The sequence below is a fragment of the Acipenser ruthenus genome, chromosome 12, assembly GCF_902713425.1.
Source record: "Acipenser ruthenus chromosome 12, fAciRut3.2 maternal haplotype, whole genome shotgun sequence".
NCBI classification, from domain to species: domain Eukaryota; kingdom Metazoa; phylum Chordata; class Actinopteri; order Acipenseriformes; family Acipenseridae; genus Acipenser; species Acipenser ruthenus.
Genome location: NC_081200.1, coordinates 29657787 through 29679478, shown reverse-complemented (window position 1 = coordinate 29679478; position 21692 = coordinate 29657787). Strand labels below are relative to the sequence as shown.

Genomic DNA, 21692 nt, shown 5'->3' with positions numbered 1-21692 from the left:
GACTCACCTCTTCAGACAGCACCTGTAGAACTCCTCTGTTTTTCCCCTGGGACACTTATCACCCTTCCTTAAATGCACTTCACTTACTCTTATCTGCCCCCTATTTTACTGCATTTAATCCTGTACTTCAGAGTACTGTAATCTGCCAAGTGTTTAATCTGTAGTATTTTGTATTTAATCATATCCTGATGTAACTATCACTGACACTGTTATCTGCTGTATTATTGAATTGTATTTTGTCACACTTGTACTTGCTTGAACCAAAGTCATTGTATTTATCTTGCTCTTAATTGTATTATTACTTGTACTGTGATACTTGAAATGTATTTGCTTACGATTGTAAGTCGCCCTGGATAAGGGCGTCTGCTAAGAAATAAATAATAATAATAATAATAATAATAATAAAAATAATAATAATAAAATAATAAAGTATTGTTTGTACCAGATGCTAATACCAAAACCCTGCAAGTTACATCAGTTAAACGATCAGGGAGATACACTCTCCAAATTCACACCAAGAACCAAACCTGCCTATCAACACCAGGACAATCGGCTGGAAAAGTTGGTGAAAAACCTATAAAGTCTTTACTGGAAGTAATCGCTGAACCTGCTTTGAAGTAATGTGTGGTACCCAAAGCAGAAGGTTTGAACAAATTATCTTCAACACGTACCAAAAGAACACCAGTTTAAAAAATGAATGCAAACAGGAAGTATGGTTGTTTGGAAAGGCAAAGAACGCCTCTACAAGCTAATGGGGAAAGTGTCAAACCCACAGCAAAATGCGCCACTCTTCAGGACCACACTAAATTCCTCATTGGAACTCAGGGAAGAAGCTTGTTATCCAACCTGCAGGTAACAAAGCCAGCCATTGGTGCAAAATCAAGGTATGGAACACCTGGTAAAGGAATTTCATCAAAGGAGGAGATGACCAATCAGAGTACAGCATGGGCCAGCATGGGAAACAGTGCAGTGACAGTGGCAGTAAGGGTGAGACCGTTTAATAACCGGTACACATACAAATACGTCTGTACCTATTTAAAGGATTTTACTGGTAAATATTAGGGATGGGGAGTTTTAAACGTTTAAAAGTAAACTGTAAAGAAGTGAAAAAAACATTTAATAATATGCTAGACGTATAACTGGTCACGTGACAAATGTCACCAAACGCATATTTTTTTATGCATTAATTTTAGTAATTTATCATCAGTAGTTCGTTGCATATCAGACTGCTCTTGTGCCACATTAAGGGCAGATATTATAAAAAGGAAGGGGTTTGGCAATTGCCTCCAAGTAGCTTTTCTAATTGGTACAACAGAAAGATTGACAGTGGGCCGGGTTTTATTCTCGGTCGATCTGGCGCTTCATTGGTGCACTCTTTGTGTTTATACCTGTAGTAGGCGTGGTTTCCGATTTAAAATGGCATCTCAAACAAAAGAAGCCAAGCGTTTTTTTCTGAGTTTGCTCTATACTTAAAGTGGCACCTCTGAACAAAGCAACGTTTGGAAGTATTTTGAGGAACGGGCGAGAAAACTGTGATATGTAAATAATTATACCAAACAAAAAGTACCACAAAAACACAAGTTCAATGCTTGACAGTTTGAAATGAAAACATTCAAAATTATTGTGGATGGAGTTACTGATGGCAATAAAAAGCAAAAATCCATAACAACATTTGCTATAGATTTGGTCGAACATTGGGCGTGATCACGTTATCGCCTATATGAGGACAGTGTGTGTGAATCGTGAATGCAGCAGTTTTGAAATCGATGTAAGATTATCCCAATACTGTGCTGACCCATAAAACAATAACAGCGAGGCCGGAAAAACTTAAAGAAAATCGTGCTGCAGCTGTTCATACAAAACTTTCAAAGGGAGAAAAAGTTGCAATTATTACCACAGACTCGTGGACCATAGTCCGCAATCTTCCCATAGGTGGAAGGCTTTTTTCAGTTGAAATTGTTCTGCACGCTTTTGCACTGAACGGCCGTTTACGTTTAGTACAGTTTTTATTTGCATGTTGGAACTACGGCACTAAAGTAAAGGACCCCTGAGACACATTTCAAACAGGTAGGCCAGGCATCTCTTTTTACAATTTAATGTAAAGTTGTGTGGATACGTGAATTTGAATACTCTATGTTATTTAGTAATATTTGACCATATACAATTAACTTACACAGGGAGGCCAGCATTATATTAATTACTTAATATGTTACTTTTTTGTGTGTTAATTTGGCATTTAAAATAGGACTTGTGGCAATGTTTGGGAGGTTTATGTACACTAATACAGTATGTAGAGGAGAGTGGCGTCTGATTCGAGTACTCGAAAATTGTAATGCTCAAGTACTCGTCTCGAGCAGCAGTATCTCAAAAATCCCCCCGAGTGTTTGAGGGGTGCAACACCTGTCTCTTTGCATATGGTCATACACTTAAGTATTCTTATTCATAATAGGGACCAGATTTTCTGTATGCAGTCTCCAACCTTGTTCTGTGCTTGACTTGTCATTGATGTCAGGTCCCCACATATTTAGTAATGTTAAATAATTTAGTCTTTTTAAAAGTTTTATTGGTCTTTGTATTTCTTTGATTTTTTTAATTCCCAATTCGTTTCAGTGAGGAGGCAGGGTTTATACCGAGATTCTGCGAAGGTCTATTCTCCAGAGTGGAAAAGTCAGAAAACCAAGAGGTAATAAGATGTCTTCCTTCTTAAATTCTTTTAGAATTCAAAATAATTGACCACACTGCACACTCTGGATAAATGTATGCTAATACGTTTTGCTTCCCTCTGGACAAATACTTCAAACATTTGAAGCATTTCCCTGAGGAAAGTATTTTAGTTATTAATACCGCTGGCCATCTGTCATGGGAAATATTGGACAAGTATAGTCACAGCCATAGGAATGTGTGCTTCTGTGTCAATAAAATAAATGTGAAGGAGAAATATACCTCTGTTACACTGATATCATTTTATGATTGGGGTTTGTTCAACAATACCTTCCACTATAAGCCACGTCGGTCAAAGTCACATTAGCCAACTTAGGTAACTCAGAACATTTTTGTGTAAGTTGGTTCCAAACATAAAATTGACCTTTGCTATTTTTATGTTTAGGTTTCATATTGTCTTGAAATGAGCTATTTTGAAGTTTACAATGAGCAAATTCATGACTTATTGGTAGTAAAGGATGAAAATGGTCAAAATAAGAAACTAGTAAGTACACAAGTAAAACACTACGGCTTTTTTGATTTCTCTTTTCACAGCTCAGAGTAAGAGAACACACAGTCTTTGGACCATATGTGTCAGACCTGTCAATGTAAATTTACAGTACAGATATATAATTTATTCATTTTTACATTTTTAGACCTTGCACAAACAGTTTTTTAAAGCATTTTTTTTCACGCCTTCGAGACATAAACTTGATTGTGTAATGTGTATTATGTACAACATACCTGCCTATGTAGATAAGCGCTGAGCCTTTTGACAAGTCCATTATCTACCCTGACATTCTTACAGAACCATAACCTAAATACAGAAACCAAAAACTAAAGTATATTTAAAGGGTTTCATTATCAACATTCATGAGTTTACAATTTTGCTTCTTCCAGGAATGTAGTCGGCTCATTTGCCGATATTCAGGTGAGTGCTTAAATATGCAGAGCTTGCGTTTCTTCTTTTTTTTTTAATCAATTTTTTAATTAATTTTTAATTAACCCTCACATTCTAATTCTCTCTTTTTTCCCCAGAGCTGGCTTGAGCTGGGTAATAAACAGCGAGCCACTGCTGCCACAGGAATGAATGATAAGAGCTCCAGGTCTCACCTTGTCTTCACTCTTCACTTGTCGTGACTCAAACCAAGGTGACCTTTCATTAATGAAATGCGTTCTTAAATAAGTTGAAGACGGGCTTACATTTTTTGTTGGATATGTATGTTGGATACATACAAAATAGGCCTCTAACTTATGTTTACTCTAGATGGCATCACAGATTTATAGAATCACATTTCCAGGTTTTTTCTTATGACTGAGGCTCCAAGAGGTTTATTGTATATTACCATTTTCTAACCAGATAAGAAAGTTAGCCAAGTTATATACTTAGTTTCTATATAGTTTTGCTTTAGGATACATTATTCTATATGACAGTACCATTGTGTAATTAATGAAAGTACCCGGAAATGGGAAAATTGGCATATGGATGGCTATAAAATTGGTTAATAATGAATAAACTTTGCTTCCTCATAGACTGAGTTTGTAGAAGAGGAGGAGCATGATCACATGATCACCAGCAGGATAAACCTAGTGATCCTGGCAGGGAGCGACCGCTGCTCCGCAGCACAGACCTGCGGAGACCGGCTTGAGGTAATCCACAACAAGGTTAACGAGGATACCAACGCTAAATTAATCAGAGGTGGGTCACTGTTTACTAACTTATCTGGATTTATACTACCTGGGAAAATAACAGGACATAAGGACTATTTGCAAATATTGTCACTAGAGATGTAACATTGTGTCCATCTAGTTATATTGATTCCATATTTTAATTATATTCTATGGAACAAAAGCAAGGTTAAGATTATTAAAAGTTTGAATATAATATCAATGCACTGCCATATGCTACCACAAGTGGGTAGTGTCTAGCCATAACAGTAAAGTTGTCTTCCAAGTACTGTATCACATGGTTTTGGGAGGTAACTACATCTGTCATGTTATAAGAATTTTATTCTGGAAATACTTGCTGCCTTACAGAAAAAATAAATAAATAAATTGGCAACTGGGAACTTGCTAGAGTTCATATTATGTTGTAATAAACTGTCTAAAAATGTATATACATGTTACATTTCCCTTTCAATTGGTCCTATTTCAATAAACAAATGCAACCTACTTAATAAACCCTAACTATTTTTCTCAGTTAAATATTTTAGTTGTTCTACTTCATGATTTTCTATTTACTTAGAGCTGAAGTTGAAAAGTTGAAATCAGCACATATGAGCATCCAGGGCATTGAGCCAGAAAAATGTAAACTGTTCAGACAAGAAATAGTGAGTCTTAAAATGCAGTTAACTCAGCAGGAGAGGGAAAGGGCTCACAGGTATTCTTTTATTTCTTTTTTTGATCATTTGTTAACAACATCAACACAGGCCTGAAATCAGTTAAAATGCTGGAGTGAAGCGGGTATTGAACTGTATTTAATGGGGTATATATTATACTCCATATATATTATACTAAGACACATTTATACTACAACACATTTAAAATGAACCTACTGAAGTATCAGTGGTTTACTGACCTTGTTAGCTTCTGGTTAGATGTGATATTGCCCTAAAATCTGATCTCTTGCTATCAGTACAATATAAATAATTGTATTTGTATTATTACCCTGCTCTTTTTAGAACTTTGAAAGAGAAGCTGGAGCAAGCAGAAAAGACAGAAGTGTAAAGAGACCAAAGAGTGACAGATGTCCCTTTGTTTCTTTGTAATACTGTATAGGGCAGCTGGGATTGATTCTTCAAATGTTTATCATGTGTTTTTTTAGCATATGCAGTTAATTTATTTAAATTATATGTGCAAAAATATCCTGGGATTAGGAATTACATTACACCAACATTAATGATGTGATTTCCCCCCCTAAATCTGTTTATATATCTAATGTTTTTATTTTCTTTAAACAGAAAGCTGGCATTACATTTAAAGTAGATAACCTTTTGCCAAACCTTGTCAATCTCAATGAGGATCCTCAGCTTTCAGAAATGCTGTTGTATATGATCAGAGAAGGCAGACCAAAGTCGGAAAATATAAGTCAAATTTAGCACACAATGTAAATCTTTCTGGAGCCCTTATTGCTGACGATAACTGGTAAGTCAGGTGCAATTTTTCGTGTGCATTTATAAAAAGTCTATAATTGGGTAACTGTATAACAAAAGTCAAATTCATTTTTATTCTATGGTTTTATTGAGAGTAAACAAAAACACACATGATTTCTTTCTCTGTTGTCTTGCAGTGTCATTTCAAACGTAGCTGGTACAGTAAGCCTCACTCACAGTTAAAGATGCAAAGATGTATGTAAACTGAATCCTTATCTTGGATTCAACAGTCTTACACCATGTAAATTGTGTGTAATTCCATTTGTGTTTATCAAGTGATGAGCACAGATTATTAACTGTTGAGTTGCTAGATTTTTCTGTTGGTTAATCCATCGTAATTTCCCTTTTGATCCGGTGTGTTTTGTAGGGGGACAGAATTATTCTTGGAGGGGACCATTATTTTTGATTCAACCACCCAGTTGAGGTGCAGAGTGGGAAAAGAGTTTCTTTTTGGACTGGCCCAGGGAATGGACCCAAGGACTTTGAGTTTGCAAAAAATGAATTATTATCAGCCCAAAGAGCACAGTAAATAAATGTGAAGACTAAGGACTTTTATAACTTTTATAACTATATATTTCCATACTGGTGTTTTTTCATGTGACCAGCTCTGTTTAGGACTGTGCTGAAGACACCAAACCAATACTAAGAGGTGTGTATTGTTTATATTGCTGTTTTAGGCTCGAAGAAGAGATTGAGGAAGCTTATAAAAAGCTAATATATCTGACAACCTATATTCTTGGGATAGAATAATTTGTATGTATATAGTTTTGAAATTGAGCATTGTTGCCATTTAAACAAGTGGTTTGGTATTTCTCCAGGGGGAAGAAGTCTGAAAGAAGAAACTCCAGGAACTTAATAACAAGAAAGCTGTCAGTAAAATTGAGGAGCTTCAGAGTGTGAAAACACAACTTGAATTGAAGGTGCAGGTGAATAAAAAACGACTGGAAATGGAAACTCTAGCTACCCGACAGGTATTTACCTGAACTTTGACTTAACTGTACTGGGAAAGAATCGTTGTACAGTAATATTTACTTTAAGTATTTTAGATATTTATTATTTAGTCATTCCTCTATGCTTTATTTCCAGGCACTCTCAGATCTTGACACCTGTCATTCAAAAATTATTAAAGCTCTAGAAGCAGAAAAAAAGAAAATCGTTGAAGATTTAGAAAGGATACAGCAAAAACATTTACAAAAGGAAAAAAAGAAGTGTTCCACAAAACAGTATGTTTTTTGCTTTGTTAAATGTTTAACAATCAAATATTATTATTAAAGAAAGAGGTTGGAAGTTATTTGTGAAGTTACTGTTCTCAGCTATGGATGTTTTGAAATATTTTGTTTGATTACTTTTATATACTGCCTTTCTGAAGCGATTCACATATTTAAGTTATGGAAAACATAACGTAAGGCTATGAACTATTTAACTATTTGTGTGTGGTTTTGGTTATTAAAACACAAAATCAATATTTAAGACAAAGTCTCCCTTAACACATGTTGCATGCTGCAGAATTTAGAATATGAAAGGCAGAATATTCTGTACGATATTCTAAATACATATTCAGACTACAGCATATCTTTAAATTATCTTGCTACACACACACACACACACACACACACACACACACACAGACACAGACACTCAATTGATAATTGTATTTCCAAGCTCATAAGTGTTTGTTTCATCTCAGTTGCAATGGGACTAATGAAGCTGTCGGTGATGATCCAGGAAGCAAATGCTATTGGCAGCAAATTGAGAAAACAAACTGTTTTCAGCAGGCAAGAGTTATCTTGTTGTATTTATTTACTCTCGGCAGGATGGCCTAAGTAGACACACCATTTAATTTAGGTCACAGAGGGGTCCTTGAGAACAAACAAATAAAACCACAGTTAATAATTGTAAAATGTATTCCAGTGTTGATACAGTCCCCATGCTATCCCAAAAATCAATGTTTTAATTATTAAATATAAACATGCATTAGATTAACAGCATACTGTGCCTGTGTTAATTTAACAGACATGAACCATCTGATAAAGAAAGTGCAGATGATCAAGAACTGCTCCAAGTGCGGAACTCCAAACTGGGAATCACAACAGTTTTGGAGCCTAGAGAAATTTGAGAACAACCTAGCAGCAATGAGAGAACTTGATCAGGTAAGCAGGCTGGAGAATTAGGTTGTCTATGAAGACACTTGTAAGTTGAAACACCCTGTGCCAAGCGCATAAACTGCAGAAAGTTAACTGCATTTACAGATATTGACACAACTATGATTTAAAGGGTACATTAGGACCTTTTTATTTTATTGTGTTACATGTTCCCATGTGTTGCTACAACTGTTTACGTAAGGTGTGTGTATTGTTTTAAATTTTTTCACCACTTTTTTAAACTGCATTCGTGTACCCGTATGGACCTCTCAGAACTACATTTCCCATCATCCTCCTGCTCACTGGTAAATCCATCTGTTACATATGTGAGCAGGAGGATGATGGGACATGTAGTTCTGAGAGGTCCATGCGGATACATGTTGCCAACTTGAGGCAGGGAATCCATTTTAAAAGTTTAAAAAAGTGGTCAAAAATAAAAAAAAAAAAAAATTAAAACAATACACACACCTTACATAAACAGTTGTAGCAACACATGGGAACATGTAACACAATAAAATAAAAAGGTCCTTATGTACCCTTTAAGCTTAGATCACTAGATTTGAGTTGAAATTGTCTCCTTACGCTAAATTCTGTACACATTTATACTCTTTGTAGCTTTTTACATTTTCTTTTAACAATACAATCAACACATCTCTGTGTCCACATCTGACGCCATTGGGTAAATGAGACTAAACAAACAGTAACTGCCTTTTGTCTCTAGGGGCTTTCCTTGTTCTACACATTAACATTCGGTTTAAAAACATTACATTACAACTTTCTTTTATTGTTCTTATTTTCTGAAATGTGTCTTGTTCGAACTTGAATATATATTAATGTAAGATTCTAAGTTGGAAATGTGTTCTGCATTAAAGAAGTGTACAGTTTTTTTTTTTTTTAATGCAACAGGGGAACGATCTCATTAAAACTCTTTAAGAACACTGGATTAATTGCATAATGAGCACCATGACTGCAAACCCATGATAAGCACCTCTGCTTTAAATTATGTTTGTTTGCACACTGTAGAAAACCCTTAGCTCGCCAACATGTGACTGAGAGATAAGAGAGGTGCAAAATTGGAGGTGGACAGCTTGAGAAGAAAGATATCGTTTAGGACAGGTTACGTTATCTAGGTGCAGGCAGATACTGAACAAGAGATTCACTGCAATACGCGTTGCAGACTGATTAGCAGTTTCAAACACAGTATAAAATTATTTGAGAAGAAAAAGAATATATGACAAAATTTTTTTTTTTTTTATATTAGTTGAAAGGCAAGTTAACAAAACCATGCACACAGAAAACAAATTAATTTATGTTTTGGTAGTCTGTGTACATTTATTTAAAGATACATTTAAATGTAAACTTGGTGTTTTCATATTGTGCTCTGCTTTTAAATACCTTTTTTTATAACAGGACTGGTTTCAAACCCCCCATTAATACTAATTAAGACAAGGTGATAATTGGTATTCCAAGATTAATGTTAATCAGGGTTTGTGAAACCTCAGGATAGAGTTTTAATTCACTGACTAAAACCACTTTCTCCCAGGGAAATGCTGGTTCAAGAGATGACAATGTGTTTTATGATCCCAATGACGAGTGAGAACCAGACATATTGGCTTCGTCCACATCATCCTCTTTTTCAAGAAGGTAAAAAATACTAAGTAATACAATAAACGTATTAGTAGCCTTATGCAATCCCTAAAAGTAATATACATTACCAGTATTAATTTAGAGTTAGACTGTCTACTCAGAGGCACTGTTCCTGGTTGGTTTTGAGCCAAATTAAACATCACCAAGACTGCTTGCTCCAACAAAAGCTGCATGAGCCACTCTTTTGGATGGAAGCCGAGCGTATATTGATGCTGTTCACACGATGTGCTTTTCTGTTGTCAAGAAATAAGTCAAACGTTTTTTTTTTTTTTTTAATAGTTAATTTGCATTGCTAAGCTACTTTTTTTCAATGGGTTTTACTTTCTGCTTTTGACAAATAAAACCTTAGCAGTAATTACAGTAGCTATGCAGTGGTCTTTAGAAATGAAATGTCATTTGGCAGAGTTGCACTAACCAAAATATTTAATACAGAACTCCAATCCTTAAAATTATATATATAACTTAAAAAAGCATACTTTAACAATAATTATATTAATACGTTAGAACTGAAAAACCCCTGAGTTTTAGGCTGTATGATGTTAACACTATTATTTGATCAGTATTCTACACTGTGTGGCTTGCACACATCTTTTAAAGCCAATAATTCAGGTTCTACATTGACATTTATTTATTTTTACTCTTTTAAAAGGCAGGAGAATCTCAGGACAACTCTATGAAATAAGAGTTCATCCAATTCAGAGTCTTCGCAACTCCCAAAATTCAGGTAATGTTAAATGGCGATCAACATTATTGTGGTCTTTGTACTGTATTGTTATCTAAAGGCAAGCTTTTGGAAAGTTGGACAAACAGAACTCACAAAACAAGCCACAGCTTTTCGGTCTTTCTACTGGTTGCCATAGTAATGCTAGTAGAATCATCATTTATCAGTCTGCCCAAGTCAGTGACGCTAGTTAGCTAAACAACTACAATGCTTCCTCTATTACAAGAGTGAGAAATTTTAAGGCCCTTTTATTCTGTCTATTAACTCTAGATTTACAGATCCCATTAGCCAGAGTATAAATTCTACCATTTTCTAAAGTCTTATGGCAGCAGGAATGTTAACTGTATTAAATTGTGTGGGCTAATCATTAAGTAGCTTCTCAAGCTCAGATTTGTGGACTTACCTTTTGACCCTTTCATTCCTGAATTATTTTTGTTGAGCTGAAGAATGCAAAACTTTATTGAGTATACATGAGAACAGGACAAAAAAATGTTTTTTACATAGATTTCTACACTACCTCAGACTGGGACCTAGGAGCCCTGTGAGGTTCCAATGTGATATGTACAAATACAACGCTAAGATAAGGTGGGACCCAAGTAGTTTTGTATTAAAAGTGTGTATCATGATTTGTCCTTGTATTTGAAACAACAGTAGTGTGTGTGTGTTTTGTTTTGTTTTGTCATGTTACATTTTACAAAGCATGTTTTTAATCTTAGGTAAAACTTAGAAGTCAAGTAGACAAACCCAATCTTAATAGCTGTTCATAGTTTTACACGTGATTAAAAAAACAGCACTCATGAACAGAAAACATTATTTCTTAAACATATGTTATGTTTTCCCTCTAGGATTAATTAATAACACCCACAGTGCACATTCCTGCATCTCTGAATCAACGTTGCCTCGCATATGCAAATAACTGATTGGCTCTGCAGTGGAAAAACTCAGAACTTGTGGTGGGAATGAGAGCCTGCCAAACAGATTAATATCTGATATACTTACCATTCACACAGGAGTTACTGCCATCTCTGACTTCTATGAACATCTAGATGATGAAAGCCAAAAAAATTGTAAGCAAACCCTATTGTAGAATACAGATGTTTTTTCTGGCTTGTTTTGCTGGATTTGTATCTTGAAAATAAGTTATTAAAATAGAAGGCACTGAGGATAAGACTAGATTAAGAATTATTTTTAAAATGTCCTTTATGGACAAAATCCCACATGTGAACTTCTGGTTTTTTTTTTTTTGTTCGCTTCGTTAGTGTTTGACTGTAATTGTGAAACTCAATCACAGTTGATAAGGGTGACTTTGACAGAGTGGCCTTTTTTTTACAATGCAGTGGAATTCTGATGTCAAACCATGTTCAGGTTCTACATTGACTTGCTTTTTTCTAGGATGATTCTATTGCTTTACTTTGTTGTGCCAGTTACAACTAGACAGGTGTCAAGTTCTAAGGGGAATGGAATAATTGATTAGTCATTGATAAGACTAGGCATTCAAATAAATATCTCTTGAAAATGTAAAATTGCTCTTTCTACACTAAACATTATCTATTTGTTTTTCAAATGTATAATTAGTACCATATTACAGTAAATAATTCAGCTATTTATCCCAGTACACACATAAGCAGAAGCGGACGCTTTTTCAGTACATTAAATAATTACTTTATTCAAAATCCATATTCTCTCTCTCTAGCTGTTTAATGCATGATTGAACCTAATTGGTCTCAGAACTTGTTCCCATTGTGTTTTTTTAGGGATGCGATTCAGACATTTCTTCAATGGTAACAGAAGCTCTAAACAAAAGCAGCCAGTCTATAAAAAGAACAGTTCAATTAATTGGCCAACTTGCACTTGTAACTGGGACAGAACTCCACACTGCAGAACAGAGAAGCAAAGGTGCAAGAACTTACCAGGTAACATGATGTATTTTAATACAAAGTCTTTGTTTTTCTTTTTGCTTTTTTTTTTTTTTTTTTACAGCAGTAGTTTAATATTTCTTTAATCTTTCTGTCATTCCAGAACTGCATTGCTGTTCCACTTTATGAAGGAGCATGCAAAGGATTGACTAGTCTTCTAGATGGTAGGGTGCACCAGGCAAAGGAGATGCAAAGAGAAGTTCAAGCAATATTCCCTCAATCTGAGGTATGGAAATCAATTCATATTTTTGTAAGCATTAAAGCAGTAGGATCAGCCACAAATTATCAGCAGTTAAACCATTTTGGTTTGGATCTGCTATAGCAAAAGACTATGCAACCCTGTTAATTTACAAGTTGTTAGGACAATACTGTATGTGTTGCCTGTTCACCTGTAATGAAACTATTTTGGTTGAAACTGTATCCCTCTTTAAAGCCAGTCTTTACAAGTTTAATTAAAGATATAAAAGAGGAAAGTGGTTTGTGCTCTGCTAGCAGCTGCTTGTTGGAAGGAGGAACTGCCATTTCCATCTTCATGTTAGCAGCAGGTAGTGGGGCTGACCTTCGAGCATTTTCTGTGTTGCTTGGTGACACTGACCTTTCCATCCTGGCAAAAACATGAGAGACACTGAGAGGTATTTAAAAAAAGACAGCTACTGGATTTGAGCAAACTTTGATGTTTTAACAACTTAGTATACAAAATAAAAAGTTAAGATTTGTGTTTGTATTGAATTCCAACTTGAAGATGACATTTGCAGAACAAAAGAAACATCATTTTAGATATTCTGTTTTCTGGAGAGTATAATCTACATAAAAGATTGTTCAATTTACTTTGCAATCTTCTTGTACTTTTATATTATTATTATCATGCTAACAATTTACAAAGACAAAGTAATATAAATATTTAGATTTTTAGTTCTCATGGGTAAAAAAAAGTACATTGTCATATTTTCAGAGAATGATTTTATTAAAACAGTCTTGTTGATTGTACAGATCCCCCACTGATCTAATAATTATACTTGTAAATATTCAGCTTTTGCAGGCAGGGAAGAACATTTCACTTTTAACAACATCCATCCAGAACTATATCATCAACTCTAATCCGGTAAGAACAACAAGATGATATAGGCTGCCTAGATGCTGATTTAATGTTTCGAAGTATAATTTATATGACGATAGGCGCTCATAAAGTATTTAACAGTGGTTCTAGTGCACTTACCTTGCATGGGTTGTCAACATTAGAATCTTAAATCCAGCCAGGTACCACAATATGACATGCAGGCAACTGGTAATAATTAACAAATTGACTTGCGTCGACACCACCAAACTCCATTTAATTTGTAAGTGAATTAAAGGCCTAGATTAAATCAGTATACATCTGGAAGCTAATTCAGACAAAACTGCACTGTTAAAAATTGCTGCAAAATGCTGCAGCTGTTCTGAAATAAAATATGGTGGTCCTTTCATTACTCTGCATAATGGATTCTATCATTTCTCATATAGGGTTTCCAGCTTGAATCTGTGTTTTGTAATAAGAACACAGTTTGCATACTAACACATATTTTTTTTAAAGATTTATATATACAGTATATATATATACATATATATATATATATATATATATATATATATATATATATATATATATATAGCACAGTGAATTTGAAAAGAGTGTTTATTTTTTATGTAAACAATTGGTCACAACCAAAAGAAATGTATTTTAGGAAGAAATCAGTTCTGTTTCAGCAGGCATGACAATTGTGTGTCTGTTTTAAATTCAATATGTGATGTACAAAAATGTGAACTGTAATTTTGGATTTACACAGTCTATCTATTTTCCTATATTACTTGGTTATAGTTGTTAAGTACTAGATTGAAAAAACAGTTGATTAATAACATTTTCATAGAAATACTTAAGCAGTATTCTAAGTCAATTTCATTGTTAGCAGAATTACTGTGCATTTACTGATCAGTTCATTCATTTAGATGTTTTGCAATACATGGATTATTTTATATATTTTTTTGATGTAGGTGTTTTAAACAATTCACATTTCAATCCAGGCTTAATGGGTTTATTTGGTTGCCTAAGTAATTTAATGGTGCTGTTTTATAATAGAGTGATTTATGAACCCTGGCAGATCCAATACAATGAATAAACTTTTACATGACTTATCTTTTTTAAACATAACAAAGCAACTGTCCAAGCTGCCCAATTAAAATAAGAACATGAAATGCATCCACAGAACAGCATTGGAAGGCTTTTTTGAGTTTTGTATTGTTCAGCGCAGTATCTATATTGTAAAGGCAGCTATGCACTTCAGTTTATAGGCTCCTTATAAAAGATTATTCAGAAACACTAACATTTCAAAATCAGAATGCTGTTGTAGTTAGATTGTGGGTCATATTCATAAAGCATGCTTATCTCTAAGACGTGTGTAAAAAAATAAATGTAGCTGTGCTTAAATCCTGTGGTTATTTTTAGTTGCTAATTCATAAAGCATGTTTATCTCAGCACGCGCTTAAGTCTGTTCTAACTTTTTGACACAGCTAACCAAAATACAATATAATGTGTTAAACAAGGTTAGGGCTTGTTTAAATCTTGTTTTAAGCTCTTGCTGTCACATTTATGCAGAGCTAAAACAAATATTCTGTTTTTTTTTTTTTTTTTAACCTTACTACTAATTTAAATAATCAAATTTCAATTATTAAAAATGTTATGACTTATTTTTTGCCTTTTAATAGTATATTAACCCTTCTTCAGTGGCAATGAGGAGCAAAAACTCTTTGAAGCCCCCAGGGTCACTGTATTTGATAACTGCATTCTTTACAATATCCTGCTGCTACAGTACAGTATTCCAAAATATTATTTTATATATTTTTTTTCTGTCTGCTTTGTATTTTACAGAGAAGCATTGGATCTTTATAGGGACAAGAGGATGGTCATTCTGAGCATCTGAAGGCAGTGAAAACTATTGCTGTTGAATTTATCAAATTTATTGAGGGCATCAGGCAGATCCAGCCTATTGTTAAAACATTTTAATCTCATGGTTATTGCACTTGGTTTTTGGCATGCTGAAGTATTTTGGTTTGATGACTAGGATCTGATGGCCTGACCACTCAAGCTTTACTCTTCTTATTTATTCTAGAAGAAGAAAACATTTAGGGGCTCAGTGCTAAAATGGAATAAAACACATCATACCTAGAGAATCCTGTTCAGTTCATACTCAATACTAGCAGGGACTCCCTCATGTCATCAATAACATTTTTTTTTCCTTCCCAAGCACTGCAGTGCACAACTCAACTACAAGACTTCAGATACCTTGCATGAAACGTAGCTCTGCAAGAAATGATTTGGAGTCAGCAGTAAACTCATTAACAGCAGATTATGATCAAATGCAAGGAGAAAAGAAAGATATTTCCAACACGCAAGATAATATGAGAAAAGCTGAAGAAGGGAGTTTCATGAAACAGTTGGGGAAAAGAAGGGGTTCACAGGACTGAATATACATATTTTTTGTAAAGGGATTTTGTCTACAAAGCAGGTCTGCCTCAAGGTACCACTGACAAGCCTGCTGTAATGTTACTATTTTATGACATCCACTTTGAAAATATAAATATTTTGCATTAGTTTTATATCAAATTTGTTTTCACACACAATATTTAAGTGTAATTTATCAATATACTATGCATGACAACACCTATTGCAAAAATCAGAAGTATGGTTAGAGGTAAAAGTATGAGCTACTTTTTCAGTTGGGCTGAAAGTCAAACCACATCATATTGTAAATCATCTGATGAATAGTATTGGGTCTTAGATTCAGAATTGATGTTGGTAAACCCTTTTTTTAATGAGAAATGTTGAGAACTTAGTGGGCTAACATTCTATGAATGATGTATTTGTTATGTAAAAAATAATTCCAAGTTTGATAACTAAATGTCTAGTCTTGTACACAGCCCCAGTTAAGTTCTGTGACGTCTTAAAATATAAAAATAGGTTGTATATAAACACTTCACAGTGTATGCAGTGTTTTTGGTATGTGTTAGTTTTCATGAATATGGCGGTACACACAGTTTATTACAAAGTTGTATTAAATATAGTACAAATGTGCTTTTTCAAGGTTTGGTTTGTGTGGTATTCAAAAAAGGAGTATACGTCAAGAAGTAAAACTAGTTTGATGTTATTTTAAATGATTTAATTTAATATACAAACTATTTGTGGAAAAGTGTTTTTAAATGTATGGAATATTATAACAATGTATACTGCACTTTTTCATGTGTATGCAAAACACACAGGACACTACATAATGCTGTATTAATTTATGTACCTTATAGAATTATTCATGGTTTGAAATATCCTGCCTGAATGGACATGATAAATATTTAATAAAAAATGTTACTTCAAGAAATATTGTACTTTGTTTTTAACAGATCCCATAGCTTAGTGGGATGCAACTACAGTCTTACATTGTTGCTTTTGGACTAATTATGCTTTTAGATGCTGCAGTAAGTCAGGTAGTTGGTTCATATCATGACTATTAAAAAAAAAAAAAAAAAAAAAAAAAAAATCAAAGCATACCCAAATTAATGTAACATTTTACTATAGTAGGGGCCTCTTTGGGACTATACCAACAGTGCACAGACACTATCAGAAACAACACTTTGTTCTTGGTCTCTCTCCCAGTGAACTGTAGCTGGGTCCCGGTTTTGTTTAATGTAACTTAAACCAGGATACCTACTATTAGCGTCAAGATTCTGAAGATGCTTAATTGGATTGGGATCTGGCGACTGTGCAGGTCAAGGCAGGTGTAAATTCTGCTTTGGTTCCAGACCATACCGACAAAAACAAGCTCAAATAACATTTATAAGACATTTTGACAGGAAGACCCAATGCATAACAAATGTGAAATAAAAATAACTGGTCAAAAGTGATAAAATCTCATCTGTTTATATTACTAGCTCATACCCAGTAGAAGTAGTCCAGACCAACCAGTCCAATTCAGACCATTTAAAACCAGTTTAGACCGCATTATTTCAGTAGGAGTTTCTAAAGGGGAGGTATAATGACAACCATCAGAATACCAGTAGAGGTCTGCTGGTGAGCAGTGTAAAACCGTTCATACCTACAAATTGAGACCATTAGAAACCCATTCATAATTTCTACTGAATTCAACTGTAATTTCCACTTAGGTGGAATGTGAAAACAATTGCAATTATTTTGAAAAAGACATTTTAGAAATACAGCAAACTGTTGGGAAGTAAGACCTTGTGTTTTAAACCCCACACCCTGTTGATTGACATACATTGCCAAGGTTACTGAATTCTAAAGGAGCCAGCTGTAAACAGTAGGAACTGCTAGTGTTTTTCTACTGCATGTCTTTATAAAGCCATTGTAATTATATGACACCAGTGTTGTGAAGGCAGACAGGGAGGTGGAGGCATAACTGATAGACCACGTGCAGTTGCTGAAAGTTGCTAGAGGTATAGCGGACTTTTCCGTTTTGTACACGAGTCCTTTTTGGGATGCTTTCCAGTTGCATGTCCTGTCAGTCACAGACTTGCAGCCCGCTACATAGTTCTCTGCAGGAGGCGGTGTTTTTTTTTTTTTTTTAATTCTCCGCCACTGATGTCAGTTAGGAGGGAACTGCATTTCAATAGGAAACCATCTAAACGTGTGCTGGTTAATCTGAGCAACCCTGGAACGAGTGCTGCCCGGGATATTAGTGCAGTGCAGAAGCGGAATTAGGATGATAGAAGAAACAAACGTCGTTATCGAAATGGAACTATTATTTTATAAACTAAATCTTAACTGAAAAAAAGTAAATACAATACAAATACAACTTTCCTTGACTGCTCTGTTTGGCTGCTTTTAAAATATAAACAGCGCCGGTAGGTGGAAACATCAGCGTCTTGCTTTATGGAGGTGATAAATATATTTATAAGTAAGTTGTTACAAATAGTTATGTTAATAAATTAACGAACGACGTGTTTTTCTTGACTGATGTATGAATTACTTTAAGTAACATGTAAAAATGCAGTTTTTGATTGAATTATGAACGTGCGTGTTTCTTAGTATTTTTTTATTATTTTTATTTATCTATTTATTTATTTCAGTATTTTTAATCATTTCACCTGCTTTAACAAACCTAATTTGAGTCATTAAAACAACCCCTCTCGTTTTACAGGAAAATGAAATGGTTTAAATGTATCTACACAAGTTTGTTTGTAAGTATTTCGGATTTGTATTAATCAAATAATAAAAAATGTATGGCTGATTTGTAGTATCACACTCACATTTAAAAAAAAAAAAAAACACTTTAATGTTTGTTTGTTTTTACAGGTTTTGTTTCATCACTGTGCTAGTGAAGGTAGGATTTATCATTATATTCAAACCTCAATTCCAGTTTTAAATTATGTCTAGAAAACATTAGGTTACTTACAGTAACCCTGGTTCCCTGAAAGAGAAGACGACCACCAACAACATTATGTATGGGATAAGCCTGCCCATTGGGTAGGTAATTGCTGAGCTCTCTATACCAGAGCTGCCGATAGGCCCCTTCCTGGGATGATGCACTCAGTCCTGCCCACCGAGGGATTAAAATCATCAGAGGAAGCCATTTCTCTTTTTCCATCGAACCCGTGAGGGCCACCAACGACATTATGTATGGGATAATGTATACCAGAGCCGTCGCGAGGGAGAAGGAATGGCAGCATATGAGGGATGCATCAGAACCGCATAACCCAATGGTTAGCCGTGTGAGCTTACACCCTCAAGAGCCCTTGTGCCTAACGAAGGCAGGGCAGAATCTACCACATTAAGGCGGTAGAACCTGGAGAGGGTATGCGGCGTAGCCCAGCTAGCTGCAGTACAAATATCAGACATCGAGGCCCCTCTGAAGAGGGCCCAAGATGTAGCCAACCCTCTAGTGGAATGTGCGGCTTGTGTCCACAAGGGTCGAAAACCAGATTCTCCTGGACCACCTGGGGGCCACTAGGAGAACTGACGCCTCCTCTAACCGGACCTTTTCGAGAAAAGTCGGGAGCAGCGGTATAGGCGGGAAAGAGTACAAAAACGCTTTGGGCCATTCGTGCGCTAGGGCGTCTACGCCGAGTGGACCGCCTAAGCGGTGGGGGCAATGCGTTGTCTCTGCCGAGGCGAAGAGATTGACCTGCGCCGTCCCGAACTGTTCCCAAATGCGCTCCACTACCTGAGAGTGGAGTCGCCACTCTGACGGATGCGGACCCTCCCTGGAGAGGAGGTCCGCTGCCCAGTTCACCACTCCATTGCCCACAGGGACAACAAGTTCCTCTGAGCCCATGTCAGTAGCCTGAAGGCCATGCGATGCAACCCCGGGGACCGTAGACCACCCTGGTGGTTGACATACACCACCACTGTCGTGTTGTCCGTCCGGATCAACACATGTATACCCTTCAACACTGGGAGGAAGTGGTGGAGAGCAAGGGAGACCTCTTGCAACTCCAGCATGTTTATATGCAGGGATGTCCAGCGGTCTGGCCAGGATCCGCGTACTCCTCTGCCTTCCCAGATCGCCCCCCAACCCAGGTTGGAGGCGTCTGTCGTCACCACCTGGCAGTTTAACACTATTCACATCCACACACCTTTGTGTAGGGCTGCCGAGCACGCGTGAGACACAGTCAGCTGACTGTGTCTGTCACGTTTGGTGTTGAGGTGGAACGCATTGAGCCACGCTTGTAGCGGGTGCATACAAAGCAGACCCAGCTGAATGGCTGATATGGCTCTGGCCATCAGATCCAATAGTTTCTGGCACAATAGGAGAGTGACCTGCAATCCCTGTCGAAACAGGGAGAGGCAACCCTGGATAGCTGCAACTCTGTCGTCTGACAGTACCGAGGCCTGGAGAGGGTCTGCCATGAAAGTATTTATGATACCTCGAAAGGGAGGCGGTCCCAAGTGGAACTGAAGCGCGTAACCATTTTACACGGTGGTGAGCACCCAGGTGTCTGAGGTGCAAGCGCACCAGTACTGCAGCTGTTGTGCCGAAAAGGGTGTTTGAGGCCACCAGCCTTCAGGGGCCCTGCTTGGGCTACTGAGGTTGTGGTGGGGCAGTTTGGGGTGGCTGTAGGGCGCTTGCCCTGGAAACGCCTTCTGGGATGCTCATGTGTGGGCTGGCCACGTCCTGCATTCCCTCTGACTGCCATGTAGGCACGGTGTTCGCTGCTGATGTGCCTGCGCCTTCTAGGGAGGCAAGCGGTGCAGCCTGTTTTAACACGCTAGGATAGGAGAGCACACTGTTTGTTTACAAGGCCCGACTCACCGAGATGGGCGGGCCTACGCAGCCGGCTAGGTCTATTCGACAGCGGGAATGTGGCAAGGTCTAGCCACGTGGAGGAGAGCACGGCTGGAAGAGTCACTTAACAGCGGGGATGCGACAAGGCCTAGCCCCGTTGAGGAACTGTGTACTCTCAAGAAAGAAATAGACAACCGCTTGCAGGTGACTGCATAGGCAGTCACACACACGACAGACAGATTACAAAGAGCAGCCTACCACGCAAGTGAGGAGGCCACTGAAAGACAGAAAGGCAAAAGGCTCGTCTTTTCAAAGTCATTGATTCCGGGAAAGTGGCGAGACAGCTTTCAGCACGAATGCAAGGGAAATACAATTGATTCGATTCGACTCGAGAAGCTCTTTTCTATCGACACGCTCAGCTCAACACAGAGGTCTTGCCGTACCGTCTTGAGAAGGAAAAAGAGAAATGGCTTCCTCAGGATGACGGTTTTAATCCCTTGGTGGGCGGGATCGAGTACATCATCCCAGGAAGGGGCCTATTGGCAGCTCTGGTATAGAGAGTTCAGCAATTACCGACCCAATGGGCAGGCATATTCCATACATAATGTCGTTTGTGGTTATCTTCGAATTGAAAGGGAACCAGTGTCAATTAGAGACATAGTAATGTGTCTGGGTGTGTTGTAAAATATTGGGTGCAGACCAATAAATAATTTCCATGTGCTAAATACCAACAAAACTGCCACTCATATGTCACAATGTCAGTGTTACGAATCAGTGCAAAACAAAAAAGTATGGTGTCTAGGACGATCAATATGACAATTATATTTCGCCAGATTTACAGTTGACATTTGACAACAGACATCACTTTGCATACAATGATTCCTACTATGAGTACGTGCCTGGTCCGCTTCAGTGGAAGGAAGCAAAATGGGCCTGTCATCAAAAGTTTGGATTTCTTACCACGGTGGCAACGATGCAGGAAACCAGGGAGTTGAGCCACTTTTTACGGTCTCACAACATAAATGATTCTTTCTGGATTGGAAGGAAGGCAATGGATCATTTAAATGGTGAGTTAAGTGTTAAATGGTGAGTTATTTTTTTTCTGGCTATTCATGCGGTATATCAGTGTGCACAACTGCACTTTGTTACTG

At 36.7% G+C, this 21692-nt stretch overlaps 2 protein-coding genes and 1 pseudogene across 4 annotated transcripts in view; all 3 read left to right on the top strand.

Annotated features, from left to right (window-relative positions):
- The first annotated feature begins 693 nt into the window (after positions 1-693).
- On the top strand, positions 694-9641 carry LOC117417226 (kinesin-like protein KIF14; annotated as a pseudogene).
- Positions 9642-10292: 651 nt separating this feature from the next.
- Positions 10293-16669, top strand: LOC117417227 (kinesin-like protein KIF14). Its single transcript, XM_034029210.3, has 6 exons — positions 10293-10364; positions 11207-11428; positions 12116-12274; positions 12381-12503; positions 13308-13379; positions 15180-16669. The coding sequence occupies exons 2-6, from the start codon at positions 11408-11410 to the stop codon at positions 15198-15200; spliced, it is 396 nt and encodes a 131-aa protein (XP_033885101.3). The 5' UTR covers positions 10293-10364; positions 11207-11407; the 3' UTR covers positions 15201-16669.
- Positions 16670-17912: 1243 nt separating this feature from the next.
- Positions 17913-21692, top strand: part of LOC117416443 (adhesion G-protein coupled receptor D2) — an 85835-nt gene continuing 82055 nt past the window's right edge. The window contains exons 1-4 of one of the 3 annotated variants that reach the window (XM_034027500.3): positions 17913-18160; positions 18457-18496; positions 18612-18639; positions 21375-21608. In XM_034027500.3, the coding sequence (XP_033883391.3) occupies positions 18461-18496; positions 18612-18639; positions 21375-21608 (298 nt within the window). In that variant the 5' untranslated portion in view covers positions 17913-18160; positions 18457-18460. Of the gene's footprint in view, positions 18214-18456; positions 18497-18611; positions 18640-21374; positions 21609-21692 lie in introns of all 3 variants that reach the window. The other 2 variants (XM_034027499.3, XM_034027497.3) reach the window with 2 other exon arrangements.